Below are 22,262 nucleotides of genomic sequence, written 5' to 3' on the forward strand. Positions count from 1 at the left end.
CTTTTCTATGATCTAAATGAGCAGACATTATATGTCTGACACATCCTCCTGCCAATGGACGTGCTGCACAGCTAAGAAAAATGAAGAGTTAGTTGATTATACATTTCTCAAGCTGCATGTTTGCTATTGCCATACATAATATAATGAATGAAAAAAATAAGCAAGTATAATAAGCCAAACGTAAAAATCCCCAACTGCCTGACAGTAAGAATCAAACAAGAGCAGTGTAACCTTACACTGGCACCATCTTTAAAACAGGTTTGGAGGCTAAATTCATGACTTTAAAGCAATTATATAGTTCCCTCCATCCATATTCTCTCTGCTGTCATTTTGGAAGCAGTAACAGCCTTGCCACACTGTAAGAGTGGACCTGAGTTCCCAAGAAAAGCTGTGCAATAGCTAGCTAATCTGTAAAACACACTGCATTTAAATACTGAAGTGATTCATCAAAGCAGAGAGATCTCTTAAAGGGAGATAAATCAAAAAGAGAAATAGAAAGGCCTAAACAAGTGGAAACAGAATTCTGTTACTCACCCTCAGATCTTCCTTTGTGTTGAAGCTATCAAGAAGCTGTTGATAATGTCTATCAGTCATTTGTCGCAAGAGTGACAACAAACAGGAGACAAATTCCCCCTGTTCAGATAAGCCAAGAGGAGAAATATTATAATGTTTTCTGCACTTGAGCTTAAACTGCTGTATTATAAGCACTTCAAAATAACTAACAAATGCAAGGGAAATTAATCTACAATTAGGCTTCACATTTTGTGAAAATACATTGATTGCACTTCCTTCCCATTTAAGGAAATATTTTTCCCTAAATGGAGTTTACTTGCTTAGAAAAACCTATTTTAAAACATTCCAGCAGGGCTAAACCAGTAAAATTTTAATTTGTGATTTGTTCTCCTTGTATCTGTTTTCAAACAAATTACTTAGATTGCTAAAATTACAACCTCTTTAGTCAACTCAGTTTTGAAACAAATATAAACAAACATATTTTGCAACAATTCTGGGAAGAATGCTATTGTTTTCCTTCAGGGAATAAATTAATGGAGTTAGCTGGGAATTTTTCAAAACATTTTGTCATCTCAAAAAACCAAGATTTTTCAAAAAGAAAACTCATTTGTAGGACTGAATAAACTTTGAAAATGTTTTGATCAGAAATTTCTTTGGGCTTACAAAAGAATTTCTCATTGAAAGAGCAGAGAACTGCACTGGGTACCCTCCAGTGAGCAGTCAAACAACCAAGATGCTATAGGAAGCAACGGGTTCTCCCATTCACCCTCTCCTGTCTGCTTACTCACTTTTGGACTGGAAAGAAATACTGAATGATATCACTCAGGTCTGACTGCAGAATGGATGAGGACAGGAAAGTGTCAAAGGTCTGGTTTGCATCCTAGTAATGAAAATTCTGAAATCTTACAAGCTTGCTAAAAAATGGGAAATATATTTCTGGCCTGTACCAGGAATGAAGAATGAGACTGGGAGAACAGACAGGTGATAAAAGTACTTTAATTTGGGGTCTTTTATTAGTTCGCCAAGTCTAATTTTGGGAAGATTTCTCTCCATCTTTCACTAAAAACAAAAGATAAGATTAAAAAGAAAAAGTATGTTTTCACAGGAGTGGCTGTTCTGGATTTTACATTGGAAGGCCTAATTAATTTGTGATTATACCTGGTGCACTTGACCTTGTGTGAGGTGATGGCTTTCTCTGGCAACATGGTGATAAAATAATAATAAGATTCTACACTGAAGTAATGATTCTAAATTTATTACCTCCCTTTGTTTTACGGTGAACATAGCATTCATAGAAACACACAATCACAACCTCAAAACAATATCCTAAGGCTACAAAATCTCTTAATATTCATGGTCTGGGCATAAACAAAAAGGTTACAACTGCTGTCTTGTAAATATCTATATACTCAATTGCTAGCTTGACTGACAAAATTCCTTTCCTGCCTAGGTATTTTAAGCAGTCCTTTTTAGTCACCTTTCTTCTATATTCCCACATTTCTTTCAACTTATATAGTAGTATATTAAAAATCACAACCTCTTACAGAGAGCTGTACTATTATACTTGACAGACAGATTAGAGTTATAAAAGTATCAACTTTGGATAATTGTTAACTGACTTCTAAATTTGAGGTTTTAATTTGAATGTAGGTAGCTATACGGGCTGGTTTTTAAAATAGCAATGCACATTGAGCTTCATTTGTTGAACTCAATATAAATATGTATGTTGTAGGATTTCTGCCAGTGTTGGCCACAGATTAACTTTCAAATCATGCACAAAAGCAAATGCCACACACATAACCTTGATAAAAAACATGTAGGGTCCATTTCCAGTGTCAAAATTCAAGCCAAGCAGTATACTAAAATCACTTATGCAGATTCCTTAAGTAAATTTTTGTGTCTTTTTTAAGGAGCACAATTATTAAAAAACATGGAGCTTTCAATTAAATTGCAGTTCATTTAGGTTCTGAGGGACTGAACTTTCAAGATCTGAAATCAATTGAAGTTCACTTTAATTGGACTGCTTTCTGCCAACTCCTTATAGGCAAATGCATTTTTTTCTTAAGGAAGTCCAAAGGTCTAATTCAGTGACAAACTAAAGCAGAAATTTCACCACTGCATTAAATTCCGTGTTTGTCAATGCAACATCTCTAACACTGACACCCTGAAGCCATGTCTTCTTCACGCTCAGTTTAAAGCATCGCACCCTTGCAGGTAACCATCTAAAAGACTGCTCACTGAAAATTAATGGTATCCAGGTATCAAAGCTAACAGAGATGAAAGAAATGGCAGAGTCATGGCACTACAAAGCCCAGTGCTGCCTGACTTGATGCTGTTTCTTTGTGAAGAAAACAGTGACACATGGGCCTAGGAGAACACACTGAGATGGGTTTGGGACTACTTCCACAAGGAAGACTATGTCTTGTTCGAAACTATGACAGAATTTTATCTTTATTTATTTTAAGTGTGCTCCCATGGTACATCTGACAAAGAATTTTTTATGACACATGCAGTTTGAAATAATGGTAACGTACTGGAACAGACTCTACTGCTGTACTCACATTGAGTACTTTATCTTACGTGCTCTACAAATAGTTCCAAGAATCTGGCTCCATGTGCTGCCAGAAGCCCATACTGCATGATATTTCTACATAAATGTATATAATTGCCTTATGCTGTACTGTGAGTCACTTCCACATTAAGTATTCTTTGGGAGCCTGCAGTGACAATAACACGGCTTTTCTGATGCATAAAAGAAAATTTTGTAACTTGAAAGCACTTTCAGAGTCTCATTTTTTGATGGTGCAAAAGAATTAGGCTGTCATGGTGTTTAATGAAAACTTAATCTGAAAGCAAGGGGTTATCTCATAAGAAACAAATAAGATCAGAGCTTTGCTACACTAGCAGTCTAACACTACCACCCTTTCTTCAGCTTAGATTTTCTTGTGGTGGCCTGACATGCCACACAGCACACATTTGTTATTTTTTAATTTAAAGAAATAAACCCCCCAAACTCCTACATGTATATTGCTGTGGAATCGCAGTGATTAAAGCAGGATGTTATCTCATTACAGAGCTTGGTCAGCTCCATAAAACACTCCATATACAGTTTGTGCTCTGCAGGTCTAAAGGAAAACAGAAAACAAGCAAATAAAACCCAACGACACTTTTTTTTCCCGCAGTTATTAAATGCTTTTGAAATGTTTGATCACAGAGGAAATTCTGGTTTGAAAAGCAACCATCTATTCATTAACAAAAACTGTTACAGTGTAAATACTGGGAAATTAATTAATAAATCAAATGTATAATGAGATGGTAAATAACTCAGCATAGTATGTTTTCTGCACAAAATGCTAACCCCTCACATCTTATTGGGGTCACATCCCTGGCTATATTAGAAAGAATTTGCTCTTGAAAAGCAAAGTGAGTATCTTGCTGCAAACAAAGCAAAAGAACACTTCATTTTATTTGATCAATGCTCATCACCAACATTTCTGTACATGCATGAATTTCAACCTTCTAATTTCCGTGAGTTGTTATAGCAGGTTCACCAAAACGTCATTGGCTAATCTTCTAAATCTATCTTGTATGCTCAGCTTCATGTGCTCAGATGCTCAGCCCAGAGAACAACAAAAAGCCTCTCAAGTAATAAATCCAGATTAGTACAAGTTATCATAGGTTCTGCAGGCATCTTTAGAGTTCTTTCATCATGAAAAAATTTATGCACTTTAGGAACTGTTATTGATTGATACTCTTCTATTTTCAGGAATTCAAACTTAAATAGCATTTCAGAAAGCTACTGTATTGCAAACAAAAGGAACATACTGGAACAATTACTAACCTGAAAGTCTCAAAAGAAATGTTATCTCTTGAGCTTGTTTTTTTGCTTTGGTTTTTTTTTGTCACTATCTATAAATAAACCTATTGAAAAAAAAATTACTATTTCCACTAAAAATGAGTAGAATGCAAGAAAGGTTTTCATTGTCCTCGTCATTCTCTCTTTTATGCACAAACTCTTAACACTGTGAATTCCAATATAAAGACAACATATTCACAAATCTAGTAGTCCAACCAGAGACAACTGTGACCTATTTCACTGCAAGAAACTTACGGTCACATCTTGAAACTGGAGGCGCATAGCAGAGCCTGATGGTTGTGGTCGGCTGGTGATCTCTAGTATGGTCCTTAATAGAATATCTAGCAGACTGTTTACAATCACATCAATTTCTTCCAGGACTGATTTTTCCTTAAATAATAAATAAAATATTTGAGATTTTATAAAAGAAATATGACCACAGGCATAATTCCTTTGATGTAGTTTTAGAAACAAATTACAGTTTCACTATGAATGCTACATTCAAGAAACAAGGATTGTTCTCTAACTCAGATATTGTTTAATTCTCTTCATTTTTTCCCAACAGTTTTCCATTAGCTACATCACAGAGGACAGTTACAGGGATGACTTTGAATATGTAAGTGTTCATCCCATTAGCATAGCTCTATTTTCAATTGACATTTAGGAGAAACCAGTAAATAATATACAAATTTCAGGCAAAATTTCTATAGGTAACACCCATATATCTTCTGGGGAAATTGCCAAGAAAAGCTTAGACTCCAAAAAGCAGAATCCTGTCTTACACTTTGGAACTACCCCCAGAAACAAGCAGATGGTGCTCAACCTTCAGGACCTGCTTCATCAGTAAGGACCAGCTACACTGCATCCCAGCAGCTGAGTAGCACAAACAAATTAGTCATTTATGTAAGCCTGCGACTGCTTGTACACAACATCAGTACAAAGGAATCAAAGTGTTCACTGCCAAAACAGACCATGAATACCTCAGTTACCAGCATGAAAACACTTGATAAAGTCAAGTTGTAGTTATTTCTCCTTTTTAATTCAGATGGAAATACGTTTTCCCTGCTTGAACACTGTTTTAAGTCTCAACTGCATCAGAAGCCACTATCTTAATCTGAGCAATTTTATCCATTATTTAACTTGACAGTTTTTCGCAAAAAGAAACACTTCATACTCAAATGCACACAACCAAGCTAAAACTCAACTGACAAACAAATAGATCAACTTTGCTGACATTGAGGTGTAGGAGGGCTTTCAGTTTTTTGTTTTGTTTAAATTTTGCTTCCTAGACATCCTAAAGCATATGATTTGTAACAAAATTCAAAATTCCTTTTTGGACTTAAGTTGAATCTACTGTCAGGCCACATTCTCTGTCATTTCATCTAGCATCAAAGAACTGTTAACTTGACTACTTATGAAAACAGATAGTACACAGTGTATTTAGGAACCATAGCCATCATGAGGACCCTTCTCTTTACTACTACAAACTATTTCTGGAATGACCAACAGCCTTAATTTTCAAAGCTGCCTTACTGCAAATTCACTTGTTCCCTCAATCTCTAAATTATCTTGATTAAAATGGAAGGACTGAAATTCTGCACTGGTACAAAAAACCGTGTCAAAGATACAAAGTTGTTAACAGTCTCAATTACTCAAAGACTACTAAAAATAGTAGCTGCACATCCTGAACATTCTGAGAGTTTTATGTAGATATCCACTTGTAATTGTGTACATCTCTGGCTTGGTAACTCCAAATGGAAGATCTCCAGAAATTCAGACCAGACATGTAAGCTTTTCTCTGAAGTCCAAAACCACAGCTTTAGTATTTATCACTTTATCTTGTGATGAGGTTTTACACTAATCCAGGAGCAGCTGGAATGAACATGCTACAGTGCCAAAGGTGCAAGCCACATACGTATCAAATAATTGATGGAGCAACTTGAATTGCTGATAGTGGTATGAACGGAAGAAGCACATAAAGGAGTTCTCACTAATGCATTACAAGGTAAAGTATATGGGCCTTGACATGCATGTATTGCACTAATTACAGGCAATGACTGGTTTTAATTTTCTTATATCTTGTTGTCTGTGATCACCTTCCCACTTGCAATACACCTGTCTAAGCACGCTCTCATATGCAGCTTTCACAGATTAATTCACAAATTCAGACATCAGAAATCGGCCACAAAGTTTATCAACTAACAACCAAGTGCAACCCCCCTTGCAATACTCATATCCATCTCTTTACCTATATCAGCCCCTGTGTCCCCTAAGAATATACAGACCACAACAGAAAATGCCCCTAAAGGAAAGTAGACATTTCTTCCTTTCCAACACAACACTGAAAAAGTGTAAAAGCTTGTCAGAACACTGTATGATACAATTAAAATACTCTTGCATGGAAAGAAAAGGGTCATGAAAAAATCAAAATGACATGTTTATGCAGATTCATTACACAGAGAACTCTTCAAAATGCTCTTGGGCAAGGTCCAGCTTGTGTCATTAAATGTCACTGAGCCATATAAAGAAGTTCAAGTGGAAGTGACATGGTGTTTACTCACTGAGCTGTTCTTCTTGATGAGGCAAAATATGTTGCTAAGGATACGGGCACACATTATAAGGTCCTTCTGCTCTTGTAAATGCATATGGAGATGATGTAAAACTACTGGAAGAAGAATGCATCGAGAATCTGGAAAAAATTAAAGATTTCATGAGTAGGAGCTTCTCATAGAGTTATTTAATTTTAATACATATATAAAATGTGTCTTCAGTCCAAAACTATTTCTGATAAGCAGAAGCTTTTCCTTGCTTTAACCAACATTTTTGATAAGCAGTTTTTACTTCACAATCATAAGCAAATGTTTGAAGAGTAAACAATACGCCGAAAGTCACTATGTTATATCATGGATGGAGAAAAACACCACTGTGTGGAATATACTACATGTAAAAGAAAATTTTAAGTATTTATTGAACTGTCACCCAAAAAAAGAAAGAAAAAGTAGAACAGAAATACTTGTATCCAAAACAATGAGAAATTATGCTCTAGTGTTCCTGCCATGTGACAGGATCCATTTATAAGCCAAAGTTACGACAGACCTCATCTGGAACTTATGTTATTCTACAAAGGAGTCCTACTTCACAGACCAGCAGAAGTATTTTCAGATTTCTTTCAGAATTTTCACTTTTCCAGATTCCTCATTCCTACTGAGTATGAGCAACTTAGACTATTGGTGTCTACATAAAATAATTTGCCTTTCCACTATTTCATTTCCTAAACACAGCTCTTTAGTGCTATTTTCAGTCCTGAATTTTCTGAAAATTATGCAAGAACATCATTAACATGCTACTTATATCTGCTTCTTTTTATTACAATTAAAGACTATATTAAATGGGAAGAACCCTATTACTTACACTTGTGATAACACTTTAAACACCTATTAACAAAGGTAAATGGGAAGGATTTTACCTGTTTTCATTTTGTTGTTGTTTTAAAATCTTTTCCATAATTGAGAAATTATATTCTCATAGAAATGTACTGGAATAATTTCCATTAAAATTTTAATGATTATAAGCTGCATTACAGAAATATATTCATCTACTCAGTTCCTTTGGTCATTAATGCAATTATATCCTAAAAATTGATTTGTCTAGCTGGAAAATTACTCCTTTAAAATAATTTTGCCAACCAGGTATTGTTTGTGGATTACGCTTTCTACAAACACCTTCTGTCTCCCTCAATTATTTCCTCTATTTTTTCCCATGAGGGAGAAGAAGATATATTTAGTCCAAGATTTTATTTGTTTAATGTTTCTTCCGCTCACTGAAATATAGCACTAATCTTGTTATGCTTTAGTATTCCCTTGTTTTCACTGTCTAGTCATCTGTATAACAAGACAATCACATGGACAAGCTGATTTGTACACACTATTTAAGTATATTCTTATTTTTGAAAGAAAAGCTTGCCTGCTCTTTTTAAATGGGTTTTTCATCCTTATTATTTATTCAAGTGTTCCTCTGTATCTTCCTACTAAAGAAAATAATAAACAAAGACTGTATGGCAGTAGGCAAAAGACCATCAATCAATCGAAATCCAGTGGCACAGAAACCCAACACTGGGCAATAAACAGCCTCTCTCCAGTGGCTGGCTTATTTCTGGAAGTGCCTCAGTAGGTTTTCATCATGACTGGCCTGAGAGCTCCTATCTGTCTGTAGCATCACAAATGGGGGGAATTTTCTCAATGTAAACAAGGCAGCATTTTCTTTTTCTCTGCATCAGAACCAGAAGCTCAGCCAAGCGTTGTCCCAGGTATTCTGAGATGTCAATTGTGCACAGCTGCCACTGACCTGTCCACTGTAAGACTTCTAGGGTCAAAAGGAAAACAGGCAGGGAAATAGCGACAGTGCAGACCTGTGGTTAGCCAAGTGCCACCTTCTGATCCCCACTGCTAAATATCCGTATTGAGTCCTGCTGGATGAAGAAACAGAGCTAATGCCTTCAGCTGAAGCAATACAGCAGGACTTTTATATTTGTAGAAAAAAGACTTAACCCCTAGATTACAGAGGATGGCTCCTTTTCCCTGCTTTCTGCTAGGCCTTATATGTATTGAATTCCTGACTAGCTGGCAATCCATCATCAAGAGACAAGATGAAGGGCTCACTGTGTAAACCAGCCTGGGAGTCTGTGGTTGGGGTACTTTCCTGGCAGGCAGGCAACAGAAAGCTCAATCCTATCCCTACTCAACTCCATAACTATCACAGAGCAGTAAGAGTAGCACTTTCACACATTTTGTGTATGAGCCTTATTGTTTGGGCCACAGGTCCTCTCTTGCAGCTACAACTCAAATCCCTCGGGGTCCAGAAGGTAAGAAGAAAGAGGAGCAGCCCTGTACCAAGGTGTTTCTTCCACATTAACTCTAGATAGCTTCCTGATGAGCCCACACAGCAGTTGGTACCTTACCTAAGGTGCCCTCTACTCTGTGCACTGCTTACACACAAGTGCAGCATCATGAACTCCATTTTGAAGACCAAAAATCTGCATGTAGAAACACCTGACTTGTAAATAGCCAACTCTTACACATGATGCGGCCTGAGGCATCTCAGACAAAACCGAGCATCCTCATTCAACTGTTTCAAGTATCCTATTTTTGCAAAAGCTTCATGAAATGACCAGACACTCAGATTTACCAGACCAAATGGATTAGCAAAAAGTATCTTACAATGACTTGCAGCCATACATGGGAGGCAATAGTGCCAGTTACTGAAACAACCATCACAAATAACACAATTTTAGATGTATTCCTCATAAGCCCAGAATCTAAATACCCTTCTGTCTTGATTTGTTTAGGTGGAGAGATGTAGTGGTATTACAGAAGAGGCATGCTGGCTCATTCACCTCTGATGCAAACCAAGGACTAGGTGAGAAAGTTTGGAAAATATTTGTCTCAGATTACTCTTTTTCTTACTATTTGTCAGCTGCAATGTCAGCCATTGGATATAGAAAAAATAATGAGCACAAGGAATAGTGAAATAATCAGAACTCTGAGCCATCAGTCACTGTCCTAATTTTTCTTCTATGCAGAAAGTCAAATTAGCTGACTGTTTAAAATGCTAATACTTGCCCTTCACAAATATTATACAGAAAGACAAGAAAAAAAAAAAATCACGACACAGAGCTTTTCAAGTATGTGCTTGGCATAATTAGAAAGAGGGCTATCTTAGACTCTGGGCAATCCTTGTGACTTTCCTATGCAACATTAACATTTAATACATAGCACATCTTTCCTCCTTGATTTCCATATAGTCGTAAAGCATCTGCAGAGACATACTTTCTTTAGTCCAGTATATTTTAAAGATTACTTTCAGAAAGATGATATTCATTTCAATTACTATATCTGAACAGATGGTCAAAGCTTCAGCCTGCTTGGAAAAACTGAACCTTTTAAACAAATAAACAGCATTCCCCTTGAACAGTAAGAAACATGGAAGTTGCTCTTGATTTTGGTAGTTTTATTTGACCTATTCAATTTATGTACCCTCATTTGGATGAAATACTGGACTTAAGGATGGCAGGAGAAGAAAATGCTTAAGCCAAAAAAGCAGCTATCACTGCAATTCCAAACCCAAACATATATGCCTGTTCTGTGGCTGCATGGACATGCCACTGTTCTCAGAACAGTTAGTAGGGAAACTAGCTCAAAATTTGTAGAGAGGAACCGTTTTCAGTTGAAAGAAAAGAATTGCCAGTAGTGCAGAAGGAAAACACAGGTGTGGCTCAGAAAGTCCTCTGGTGGCCTAAAATAAGGCATTGATCAAAAGCATAATTTGCAAAGACAGAATTTTTGTATGCAATGTGCATCTATCCATACCCCCACAGGTGTGTGTAGAAGCACATACCAAACAATGCCAAAGAATAGTACACTGCTGTGGAAGGCAAATTAAGCAACACTAACGAATCTGAAAAAGACTATGGAGTTCTTGAAAATAGTACTATGGATCAATGTATAAAACTGTTATGTTTTGAAAAGATCTACTCTTTTTTCGAACCTGTGTTAATATGTAAAGTTTAATGCATTTTAAGTAAACTGAATTCAGGATTTGTATCAACATTTTCAATAGTGATAGGCTTTTTGCATTTTTATAGCAATCAATTAGCTTGCAGTGATTACTGAGATATCTTACAAGTCTCATTAATGAGAAGGTTTGAGTCTTTTGAAAAACAATGGAATAAGAGAGAAATCATAATACCTGGCTTCTAGAATTAAGCCTCCTTATCAGTTGATGGTATCATTTCCTGAACTTGCTAATTAATTTTTTTCATTCCCATAGGAAGTCTAAGATACCACAACATACTTTACACAAGGCACTTCAAAGATACTCAATTATTCTTACTGATTGTGTCAGGTATTTTTCTCTGAATGACTACTGAAACAAAGTTTCCAACATGTACATTCTCCTGTAATATATAGAATGCAATTCTTAGATGAACTCATTCACAAAGACAGAATGAGGGACGCAGGCAATCTCAGAAAGAAAACAAATAGATAATTATCATGTCTCTAATCCATTACCTGTGTGATTCAGTGCAATTAAGGAAAAAAAAATAAGAAAAGAAAAGGAATAAATTACATGTAAAATAATCACATTAAAATTAATATATGAAATCAAGCATCATCTTGGAATTTTTCCTAGCTTCATAATATAACTGATATATCTATATAGTGTAAATGGTCATAGAATTAAACCTCTCCTCTATTTGCCTTGAACAGTTTGCCTCACTAAAAGGAAGAGTCCTATGCAACTACCATTGCACAGAAGTCCAAATCCAATAATTTGGGAAAACACAAAGTTTCTTGCCATGTAACAACACTTTTCATATGGTAAAGAGCTGCAGCACAGCTTATGAATTAGCTAAGATACAGGCTTTATCAATATGAGGTTTTCTTTTTTGTAGGATTTTACCTACTAAGACAATGTCTCTACTGCTAACTGACATGTTGTATCAGTGATGATTCCAAGAAAACTCATCCTTTTTGGAGGACAAAACCTAGACGTTCCACTTACACACCTCACATTTTCACAGCTATTGGATTTGCACAGCTATTGAATTAGCTCGAAGTAGTGCCCTTAGATTAAAAAACAGTTGGTGTTCTGCCAATTCCTGTTTAACCATGTCAAGAAGGACATGGTTCAAGATGTGTTTCTCTGTTATTGGCCCTAACTCTTCCCAGCAAAACAGATTTAACTCTTCCTCAAAGGAAGCTATAATAATATTTAACGCAAAAAACAAAGAAAACAGGCATTCTAGACTACTGATGTATGGGAAATAACAAAGTTAGACGTTCTTCTGGTTACAGGCATATGTAGAACATCAGTTTGGACATTCTACAAGTATCAAGAGGGATGAGTCCAAAGACCAAAATACCCAGGAGGCTGGAAGAAAGGCCAAGAGGAAAGAAATACTGATGAACTTTATTGGCAGGAAAATTGTCATCTGGTTTTTTTTTAGACAGCCAGTGAAGTGTACAACAAAGATGCAGAGATAAATATAGAAAAATAAAAGTAAAGTAAGACCTTAATACCCACTAACTTCTCACAAGAGCTAGACATAACTGCTATTGACACCTTTTAACAACCCTGTCTGTAGCTGTTACTTATAGGAAAAGCTGAAGTTTAAAATTGTTGAAATAAGAAAGGGTTCAAAGCAAACTATACCAAAACCAAAATATACCATCTCCATTTCAAACATCCTATCTACACATGATCAGTAAATACAATATATAACTTGCATTCTCTAGAGAGGCAGGCAGAGATCACACACAACAAACATATCTGAAATTGTACTGAACATGTGTGCATGGGCACCTTAAATCAACCCATGCTTGCCTGTTGTTTCTGTTTTCAACAGATTCAAATATATCTCTGAATTTTAGTGAAAGAGTAGCTTTAGCGTCAGGTTGTTTCTGCAGCTATGGGAGCTAATGCATTAGTTGTTCAGGCCCTTGCAGCAGAAAATGTGTAAAACTCCCATGGCTCTACTTCAAAACTACTCTCACTTGTTTTGAAGTAAGCTCCAGATAACAGAAAATGTTATCTAAGAAGTATCCTCCTCATTTTCAGATGTTTAAATAAATAGTTATTTCCTCTGTTCCTTCTACTTCCAGCGCGTTAGCTAGCACTGTGGTTTGCAGCATTCATTATCTTCATCCTTAATATTGCTCCATGAATATGTCATCATCTAGCCAGAGACTGAAGGTCTGATCAATCAGCTGTAGGGAGAACTAACTGACCCTTCCAGAGGGGACGCTGGAGGGGCTCCCAAGGAAAAGGGTAAGCTGTTTTTTCAGCCAGAATGAAGCCAGTCGGCCAGGATGCAGTACTTCTTACCTGTTTCTTTCAGCTCATATTTATAAAGTAGGATCACTGAAAGCTTTTTTAAAAAAATATGTTTAAAGAACTCTTCCCTTTTTTTGCAGTATCCCAAAGTATTTATGCATATCATGGTGGTTTTTGCAGAGCTTTCGTCATTGCAATGTGTTTACCTTGAATGCTTTAAATGGTAAAAGTTACTGTTCCTACTAAACTCCATCAGCCAATACCCAAGTAGCTCTCAGGCCTATTGGTGGGTAAATAAAGACTTACTAGAATTCTTTAAATATCTTTATTTTAATTATTTTATTTCAAAATTACTTCATCTCAAATTTAATACTTGGTTACTTCCATGAGTTTCACTTAGAATAGAAACCAAGAATGCTGGGCTCACCACCGTTGAGCAGTATTTTCTCCAGCACAGCAAATAACTATGCTGTTATATACTTTATGCACCAGGCATCACTCACATTTGTGTAGCATTTTTATGCTACATTAAGAAATGGAGGATCCAAAGTGCTGAACTAGCAAGAGTTACAAAAACAAGAGTTAACAGATAAGTGAGTCTGTTTGCTGAACTGCCCCCAAAGAAGAAGAAAAAAGGAGAAAAATAGTTTTAGCAGTTCTTTCCTTGTAATTACTTAAAAAGTATAAGGCAAACTTCCTTAACCCACATATTGCCAGTAGATCAAAAAACCCCTATATTTTAAGAGTCTTTGCCTCTGAAAAACAAACCACTAAATTAAAAAAAACTGTATTCTTGTAAATGAGCAGCTTATACAGAGCAGTGTTTCAAGAATTGTTCCTTAGGAACACTATTCCTTTCATCACCTGCTGGCCCATGTACATAGCACACAATTCGAGCTCCTTATCTGCAGGCAGCCCAGAGTAACCTTACCTGGGTTAGTGTACAGGTGACTCTCTACAGTTTTCCCAATACTCTGCAGTTTAACAGCTTGAAGGGACTCATCACCATGCATGACTGTTGGCAAGCTGCCCAAAGCATCGTGAACCAAATTTGCCACTTCTCTCACATCAAAGAGCTTCAAAAGTTCCGAGTACACCGATGGGAATGAGCTGAGAAACACAGCCTAGAGGAACAGGGCAAAAATGGACAGTTAGAACAGTTTTGACAATTATAGAATTTAAATAACTACAGAAATTCAAGTAACTGTAGAAAAATGCCTGGTTTCAAGGGTAAGTAGCAGCTTTAAAAAGAGTCTTATTTTCAGAAGGAATAGCCTCACATTCATTAATGGACTCACACTTGTGACTATTTCCTTTAAGTAATATCTAATGATTAATTTCTCCCAGGACAAAGTGGAAGTTCAACTTAGAATAAAAATATTTATTCTTTAAATACAATTATGTCTCTGCAAGAGAAAATTTTTAAAAGGATGGCAGAATCTAGCTGATATGATACCAAAAATATTTGTGTGGAGTTGTTTTGGTTTGCTTTGTTTTAAGGTAAGTAATGTAACAGTCTCTATATCTTCCATTTTTCAAATAATGAACATTTTTATTTTGGAGTGAGGCAGCACTGGTAGTCTTGGTTCCCTTCAGCAATCTTTAAATAGGGTTAAAAAGTCATTGATGAATATGAAAACAAAACACTGTAAAAGTAAGGAGGACAATGCCAGAGAAAAGAAGCTGAAACTGTCATTCCCTTCTTTTTCTCTAAATCCTGCTGATTGTGAAAAGCTACTTGCACACTCACACTGGTGGCAGAACAGGCTTAGTTAAAAATACTGAAAAAGAATTCTAAATGTGGTTGTTTGTATCATTTTGTTGTCTTTTGACTCCAGCTGCTTACATGATATGAAATGGAATAACTACCTCTCTACTCTGTTCTCTCTGATTTGCTATTTTCTTGGCAGAACAGTTTTCTAAAGCGATTTGGAAAATATTAATTCTTAACAGGATCTTAACCACCTTTGGTTACAGAAACAGGGGAAGAGGACAGTATATTCATGAGCACTTAATGTAGAGAGCTGTCTCCTGTGTGTTTTGCCTCTACACTTTAGCACTAGCCCATTTTTGTAGTCTCAAATGAAATAAGATATCATCTGAGTATTAAACCATATGGTTCATCAAGACCCAAAAATTTTCTGTAAACCATGAAAAATCTGATAGTAGTCTTTTGTATGGCTCAAATTCTTCAGTGTCAGTGTGGCTAAACTAAGCAGTAAAAAGTCCAAAACAGAAAAATTGCTTTATTTGTATCCATCAATATAATTATTAAAATTCAAAATAAAATATCAGATTTAGCATTATCTATTCCAAGCATATTTAGAAAGTGCTGGTATGAAAATTTCACACTGTAGGATAGAGAGTTGAAAATGCCACTTCGTACTAGCAAAAATACATTTTCTTTCTGAACAGGCATACATTTTTTATAGTGGATGTGGAAAATGCCAACAAGCAAGAAAACTTACTTGTAGCTGGGATAAAGCACTAGTTCCTTTGCTCTCTTGAGACAGGAAGAAGCGTACTGACATAAGGAGCTCTTGAATACAGCAGCGAAATTCCTCCTCATTTTGTCCACCAGTAGCAATAGAGAATAATCTTCGAGATTGAACTATGTATTTAAAGATATACTCCTGTGCCTATAAATGCCAAAATGAGAGATAACTCACAAAAATGAATGTGCTCATCTCCAAACAGAACACATGCAATGATTACATCATTCAAATAAAGAAAAGACTCTGAAACAGGACCCCATTACTTAATTTTGGCAAATCTTTCTGCTGAAACACTAACAACATTTTAATAAAAAAACCAAAACCAAACAAGCAAGAACTTCACATCACTCTCTCCTCCCCCCTCAAAAAAAAGCGCTTAAGTTGCAAAACTGTTGGAATGCAAATTCAATATACAGCCCTCTCTCATTAGCAAGACACCAAAGTTCACAGCAGCATAGAAAATAACAGGGAATAGAAAACATAGAAAATAATAGGGAACCACACTGATATTTTATTTCCAAACTGTAGCACCTGTCCCAAATGGGATTATTGTGTTGTATAACTCAGCCTGATGGCACACTGTGCTCTTCTGATGATACAAACTGGGCAACAAGAACAACCACAACCACCAAAATCAGTAGAATTCCCTAGTATGGGGACTGAACCATTAGGTCAGTATGCATGTCTGCCATTTAGATTCATGCAATGGATGTTAATATCACCATTGTAATCTATATTTGATTCCTTTGCCACATTCAGTAAGGAACACAGAGCTCCAGAGACTAACAGTAGTGAGCCTCAATGGTCAACTTACTGACAAAAGAGAATAATGAATAAACTGATTGTACTGAAAGTCTGCAGCTCCCTAGAATTAGTACTTCTGTTCCATCATTTATATATATTCTGCCTCATTCCCTAAGTTAAACCTGTGGGTACTGTATGTATGAATACGTCATTCAAATATATACTTGTCTTCAACAATTTTTATTACCTTTAGTACTTCCTGTATGTGATCATGAAGCTCCACCTCAGTGACTCGATCAATATGCCACTTCAGTACTTTTATAAGATCTCTAAAATAGCACATCAGAAAGTATTACAACACAGAAGTGGGAGAAGGGTTAACTTTGCACATAAAATGCAAACCAATAGCTGTCATATGAGAAACACTGGCAAAATAAAAAATATATCACTGGATTTCACTGATGACCTCAGGCCCAATATTACACTTAGTTTTCAGTCTGCTGAAGGGCACCTAGCAGATCACTGATCAATGGGCAATAATACCAGCATTAAAGATGCAGTAGAATGATTTTAACAGGGAAACACCCTTTCCTTAATGATTGATTCTCTTTGTTTAGTAGTAACTGTCAATATTAAATCAGAGAGAAAAAGTACAGACTTCACCTGTACACAAGTGCTCCTGCAAAATGACTTTCAATGTAAGTGTCCATTACTGGCTTAAAGTGGTGAAACTTGCTGTCCTGCAGCAAATTTATTATGTGAACCTAAATGTGAGAGAAAAAACAAACAAACAAAAAACAACACAACATTTTTTAAAAATTTTACTTAGTTTTTAACTAGTGTTAAGCATCATCACAAAATGAAACTTACCAAGCAATCAAATACTTTTGATCCATATTTTTGAGAATTTTCATCTAAAATCCCAAATAAAGTGTCTAGTGTATCTTGAAGAAACTGATGGGAGAGAATATGAGACAGTGTTATTAAAAAGATATTTCTGTGACATGGAAATACATTATTTCCCTCATATTATCTACAAGTATAAAAAGGTATATACCTTCACTATTTCTGAACCATCTATTTCTTTTAATTTTGAGAGGCACCCTGCAATTTTGTCTGGGTGGGTTCTCCACTTCAGAAGGTCAAGCATATCTCCTGCAAAAACAAAATGCAAGATTGAAGTTGGAGGCAAAGCAGCATTTCAGATTTTAAATTTTATTATTACAGTCCACTCAGCAAAATTTGGCATCATCAAAACAAAGGAAAACACCTCCAGATTTGCTATAATATGATCTTCCCAACAACATATTTTCATTCCATTCTGTAATTGCTCCACTAATACAAACATTAGAATGTGGTACTGGGTCACAAAAGTCAGTCTCCTGGGGCAATTCTATCAGGAAATTTCATTCAGACACTATCTTAAGAAAAGCAACTATTTTGCCCTCACTCATCCCATTGAAGGATGCCTTCCAGAGTTACTCTCTGAAAGCTAGAAACAATCTCCTAATTAATAGCTTGAATATATTTGAAATACTCATGTTCCTATGTCTTTTTAGAGAATAAACACGATGCCTCTAAGATCCTGCTTTATTAATAAGCAAAACAATATCTTCTGGAAAACGAACTATTCTGAGCTGAAAGATGTCTGAGTGTGTCCAAACTCTCTCTGGTTTTAATTCATTCTCCTTCAGCCTTCTTAACCAAAATGATAACTACATTACAGATAAGATTACATCATTGTTTCCTACATCATTAGCAAGTTCATATGTCTGTTGTAAACACCTGACATATATGTTCTAGAATTTGAGGGTCTTTTAGATAGACATATTTATGTCACCAATACGATGCTTCTCCTGTTTAATACTATTCAGCTCCCTGGGTACAGCAGAATCCTCAGGAGTCTCCATTAGTGTATCCTGCCTTTTCTACCATTAGATTCAATCTAATTTCTATTCTTTCTTATTAATTATTTAAATCAAAGTTACAATGCTTTTCTGTGTCATATTTTGATTTTGTCCCTCTCAAGTGATGAGACCTTCCAACAACATAATAGCAGAAAATTATCTCAGATTTTAGTAAAGTTACTCTCATCTCTAAACCCTTCCCATCCCTTAAAGCAGAGAGAAATCCCAGAGATTTCTTCAGATCTAGTAGTATTTTCTTTCTACTCAGGAAAGTCCTTCTACTCCTTCTACTCCATTTTAGCTTTTATTTGCCCATTTGAAAATTCTTATTTCTAATCTACATGTTTTCCCATGCGGTGTATTATTGAACTGCTGCATTTCCTCTTGATAACAAATAAAAAACATTTTGAAAAGAAAGATAAAGTAGTTTATTCTGGCATGATTTGTCTTTGATAAACTTATCTTACAGAATTTCCGAATTAGTTACATGTTGATTTTTCATCCATGATTTCCTGTAAATACTTGCATAAAATTCATCAGGGAAGGATGGCCCAATTAACATATCTGCCCTTCCACCTGTCTTAAAGGTAAGTTCTACATTTAGTAGTCTTTGGACATATGTTACTGCTTCACAGACATACTAAAAAACCCACCTTGCTATAAGATTGAGAATTTCTTGTTCCATACCATTCAATACCCTAAAATAGTTTTGCAAACTTGGCTTGGCTTTTCAGCAGTTTTTCCTTGCTGAACTTGGACACATCTGCAGTGCTCCTTTCAAGTTGTATTTAGTAAAAGAGACACATATTTTTGAACTGTTGAATTAAATAAATCCCAAAGCCTTTTTATATTCAAGTTTACTACTTTTACGCTTCACTGACCAGCTTTTCAGAAATTCTCAGTGCCTAGTGGTTTGAAGCAGAAAACCTTAATCACCATCCAACCCTTCCATCAGTTTAAGCTGCACTACAGTCTAGTTGATCATTGCCCAGCATTGTGTTAGAAGGAGTCAGTGCTTCTGAAGTGTTCTCAGCAGTTATTAAACTAAGAAGTTAATAGCAAGTTTTCCTCTCAGTTCAGCATCTCTGGCTGCTTTCTACCACAGACTGTTTTCACACTCAAGTAATACTTGAACAGCACCCATCTTTGTGTCATCTCTTTCCTGGTGTGGTCTAGGGAAGTTCCTCTATCCCACAAAAAATGAAGTAATATTTTTTACTTTATTAACATTAAATAAGTCTCCACCTATATTCAAATTTTGCCACAGGCGTTAATGGCAAACAACCAACATAAGACTCCACAATATTTTGCTGCCTTGATTGCTTTTGATGGGCATAAATTGTTTTGATGCATTTATGCATTATATTTTTGTTTTGCTTCAAGCTGTGCTGGCATGGAAAAAAGAGATCCTTGAGTTATACTGAGTGACAGAGAGTCCCACACATGCATCAAAGACACATTCCAAAGATCAAGGACAAATGATAGGTCTTATTATTCTTTCTGTCAGGAATTTTCAAGAAACAAGATTTACAAATCCAATGAACTACATTTGTCTTTTGGATAATTAAATGTACTTCTACACTTTAAGCCTCAGCTCAAGCTGACGAGTAGCGAGACTAGCTGAAGCTGTCAGCTCAGAGCACGAAAAACACTTCTTTACAGGTTTGCTGGAGGAACTTGGTGGAAAATAGTTGACACTCAATATTAGGGATTTGTTGGGGGATTTAAAGAGAAAAAGAAAGCAAATGTAAGACACTCACTTCAAAGGACTTATTTCAAGGGAAGTGCTAAGGAGGAAAGACATTCTAAGATAACATTAGTGAATAGCCCAAGCATAAATGACATGAATAGAAAATCTGACATGTGAATCACAAGGGGAACGGAAAGCAGTGTGTCATGTAGTAAGAGACATGAGAATATAAAATTGTCCCCAGAAATAGGCCCAGTAGGAAGTCATAGTTTTGGAAAGCAGAAAAAGTCACTGCTGATGATTAATTTTGCTGAAGAATAAAAATATTTCCAAGGCATCATCTTAAAAATAATTAAGGCCTGTATATCTAAAATAGACTACACCTGACCTATTATCCCTACCAAATAAAATACACCCCTTCTCAAAGTACGTAATTTAAATCCAAAGACCTAGCTTTAACGAAAGGTTTAGGATCACGTTTAAGGAAGTGGTTTGGGATGATTTTCCATCTCTCTTATATAAGTCCTGAGACATCAGAAATTGGTTTGTTGTGACACTACTACACTTCAGGAGGAAAAAACTGAATTCCATAACTGGCGGTCAGCATGTCTCTTCCATCAGGCTGCTTCTGTGGTCACCAACACTTCCTCCAAACTGGAGTTCCTCAGAAAGCTGCCCAGGGCTACTTTTGTTTTCTTGATTCATTGGTTTGATTTTTTTTTTAAATGCAGCTAGAAGGACTACACCTCTGCCATGCTATATGGCGTGTTGCTCTGCTGCTGACCAGGGATGCATCAATCAGTGCTGAGAAATGAGTGGATGCCAATAGCTAAACTATTCAGACTTACTGGAAGGATCCTGACTCTCTTGCAGCCAGAGATGCCTCCTATATGTCAAAACTAAGACCGTTTTGATAACTACTCAGTAGAAAAATACTATGTTCTCTCTCGCTCTTTTGGGGTGTTGTAGAGTAATGAAAAATAACTACCCATCTAAGAATATAATAGATAAATGCTAGTATACTTTTTGCTAATATTAACTGATTAACTATCCAGGATCAAAGGAAAAGTAAAGGAAAAATTAACCAGTAGAAAGATTAAAAAAGGACGCGTTCTTAGCCATGATGAACGCGCAGACTCCCCTGGTTAGAAGGTCTCTAAAAACTGTCTGGAAATAATCCTAATAACCCCTCCAAAGTACCCAGGGTAAGGAAGTTGTGGATCCCAACAACTAGGAGTCAGCCGCCATCCCCCAGTCCCCATAATTTTAATATGCATGAGAGCTGATGGCATGTGGGAACAATCAATGAGAGAATGACAGCTGAGTAAAATTTCCCAGCAAGCGAGTAAAGCTGCAGCCTAATTCAGTTCCACCCTTTACAAGTCTGGGTTTGGGGTCCTTCCCCACCCCATAGCCAGACAACAGAATAATTTTCAATTCGTTTTTAGACTGGACATTGTTGTTTGTAAACAACAGGTGAATCTCTGAGGCATTCAGAAAAATCTCCAAACTTAAAAACAAATTCAAAAAAAACCAGCAATTTTCAAAAATACCAATACAAATATTTACTAAAAAAAATTAAATACACAGATCTTTTTAATCCTGTATTTTTTAATACATAAGCTACATTCTCTCAGGGATAACTGAAGTAATGCTCACATGACCAAATATCCACATGCTTTTGCTCTATGTTCATTTTCTGAGCATGCAATAGATTTTGGCAAATTTTTGTTTAAAAGAATGGGGATTTGGAAACTCACCAAGATGAACTTCCCAAAGAAGATCCTTGGAGAAAATATGAGCCTGTCTATTGAAAATATTTCCACCCTCTGAAGTACTGCTGAAATAATTGTTAACTCTTTCAGAGCTGAAAAGGGGATCAATATTATTCAGATATTCTACACCCTCTTACTCAGAATATGGTTAAAAAAAAAAGGAGGAAATTTTATGCCCTACGTCATACATCTATTTACATTAATTACAAAATAAATCCTGTACTGTAAACAAAAATTAGTATTAGAACTCCAGACAACAGGGCAACTATTTATCAGTGAGACACTTAGGTTCCAGGCAGCACTTTTATGCATGTGTAAGTACTAGTAGATTCATGTAATTTCCTAAATCAAGGCCTTTAACTGAAGCAAATTTAGTCTCCGATTCCCTATTAGCTACCTTTGGGAAAATCTTTCATTGGGCAACTTTCATTACGAAGGTAATTGCTACAA

The 22,262-nt window shown here is 36.0% G+C and overlaps 1 protein-coding gene across 5 annotated transcripts in view; it reads right to left on the reverse strand.

The window, feature by feature from the left end:
• The window catches only part of DOCK4 (dedicator of cytokinesis 4), a 233,386-nt gene that overhangs the window by 61,078 nt on the left and 150,046 nt on the right, over positions 1 to 22,262 (reverse strand). For all 5 annotated transcript variants that reach the window (XM_048300556.1, XM_048300554.1, XM_048300555.1 and 2 more), the window contains 9 exons: positions 17,498 to 17,595; positions 17,311 to 17,394; positions 17,104 to 17,204; positions 16,688 to 16,769; positions 15,670 to 15,840; positions 14,133 to 14,325; positions 6,931 to 7,058; positions 4,625 to 4,759; positions 535 to 633 (listed from right to left, as the gene is read on the reverse strand). In XM_048300556.1, coding sequence (XP_048156513.1) covers positions 535 to 633; positions 4,625 to 4,759; positions 6,931 to 7,058; positions 14,133 to 14,325; positions 15,670 to 15,840; positions 16,688 to 16,769; positions 17,104 to 17,204; positions 17,311 to 17,394; positions 17,498 to 17,595 — 1,091 coding nt within the window. The remainder of the gene's footprint in view (positions 1 to 534; positions 634 to 4,624; positions 4,760 to 6,930; positions 7,059 to 14,132; positions 14,326 to 15,669; positions 15,841 to 16,687; positions 16,770 to 17,103; positions 17,205 to 17,310; positions 17,395 to 17,497; positions 17,596 to 22,262) is intronic.

The sequence above is a fragment of the Corvus hawaiiensis genome, chromosome 4 (assembly GCF_020740725.1).
Source record: "Corvus hawaiiensis isolate bCorHaw1 chromosome 4, bCorHaw1.pri.cur, whole genome shotgun sequence".
Classification (NCBI taxonomy): Eukaryota; Metazoa; Chordata; class Aves; order Passeriformes; family Corvidae; genus Corvus; species Corvus hawaiiensis.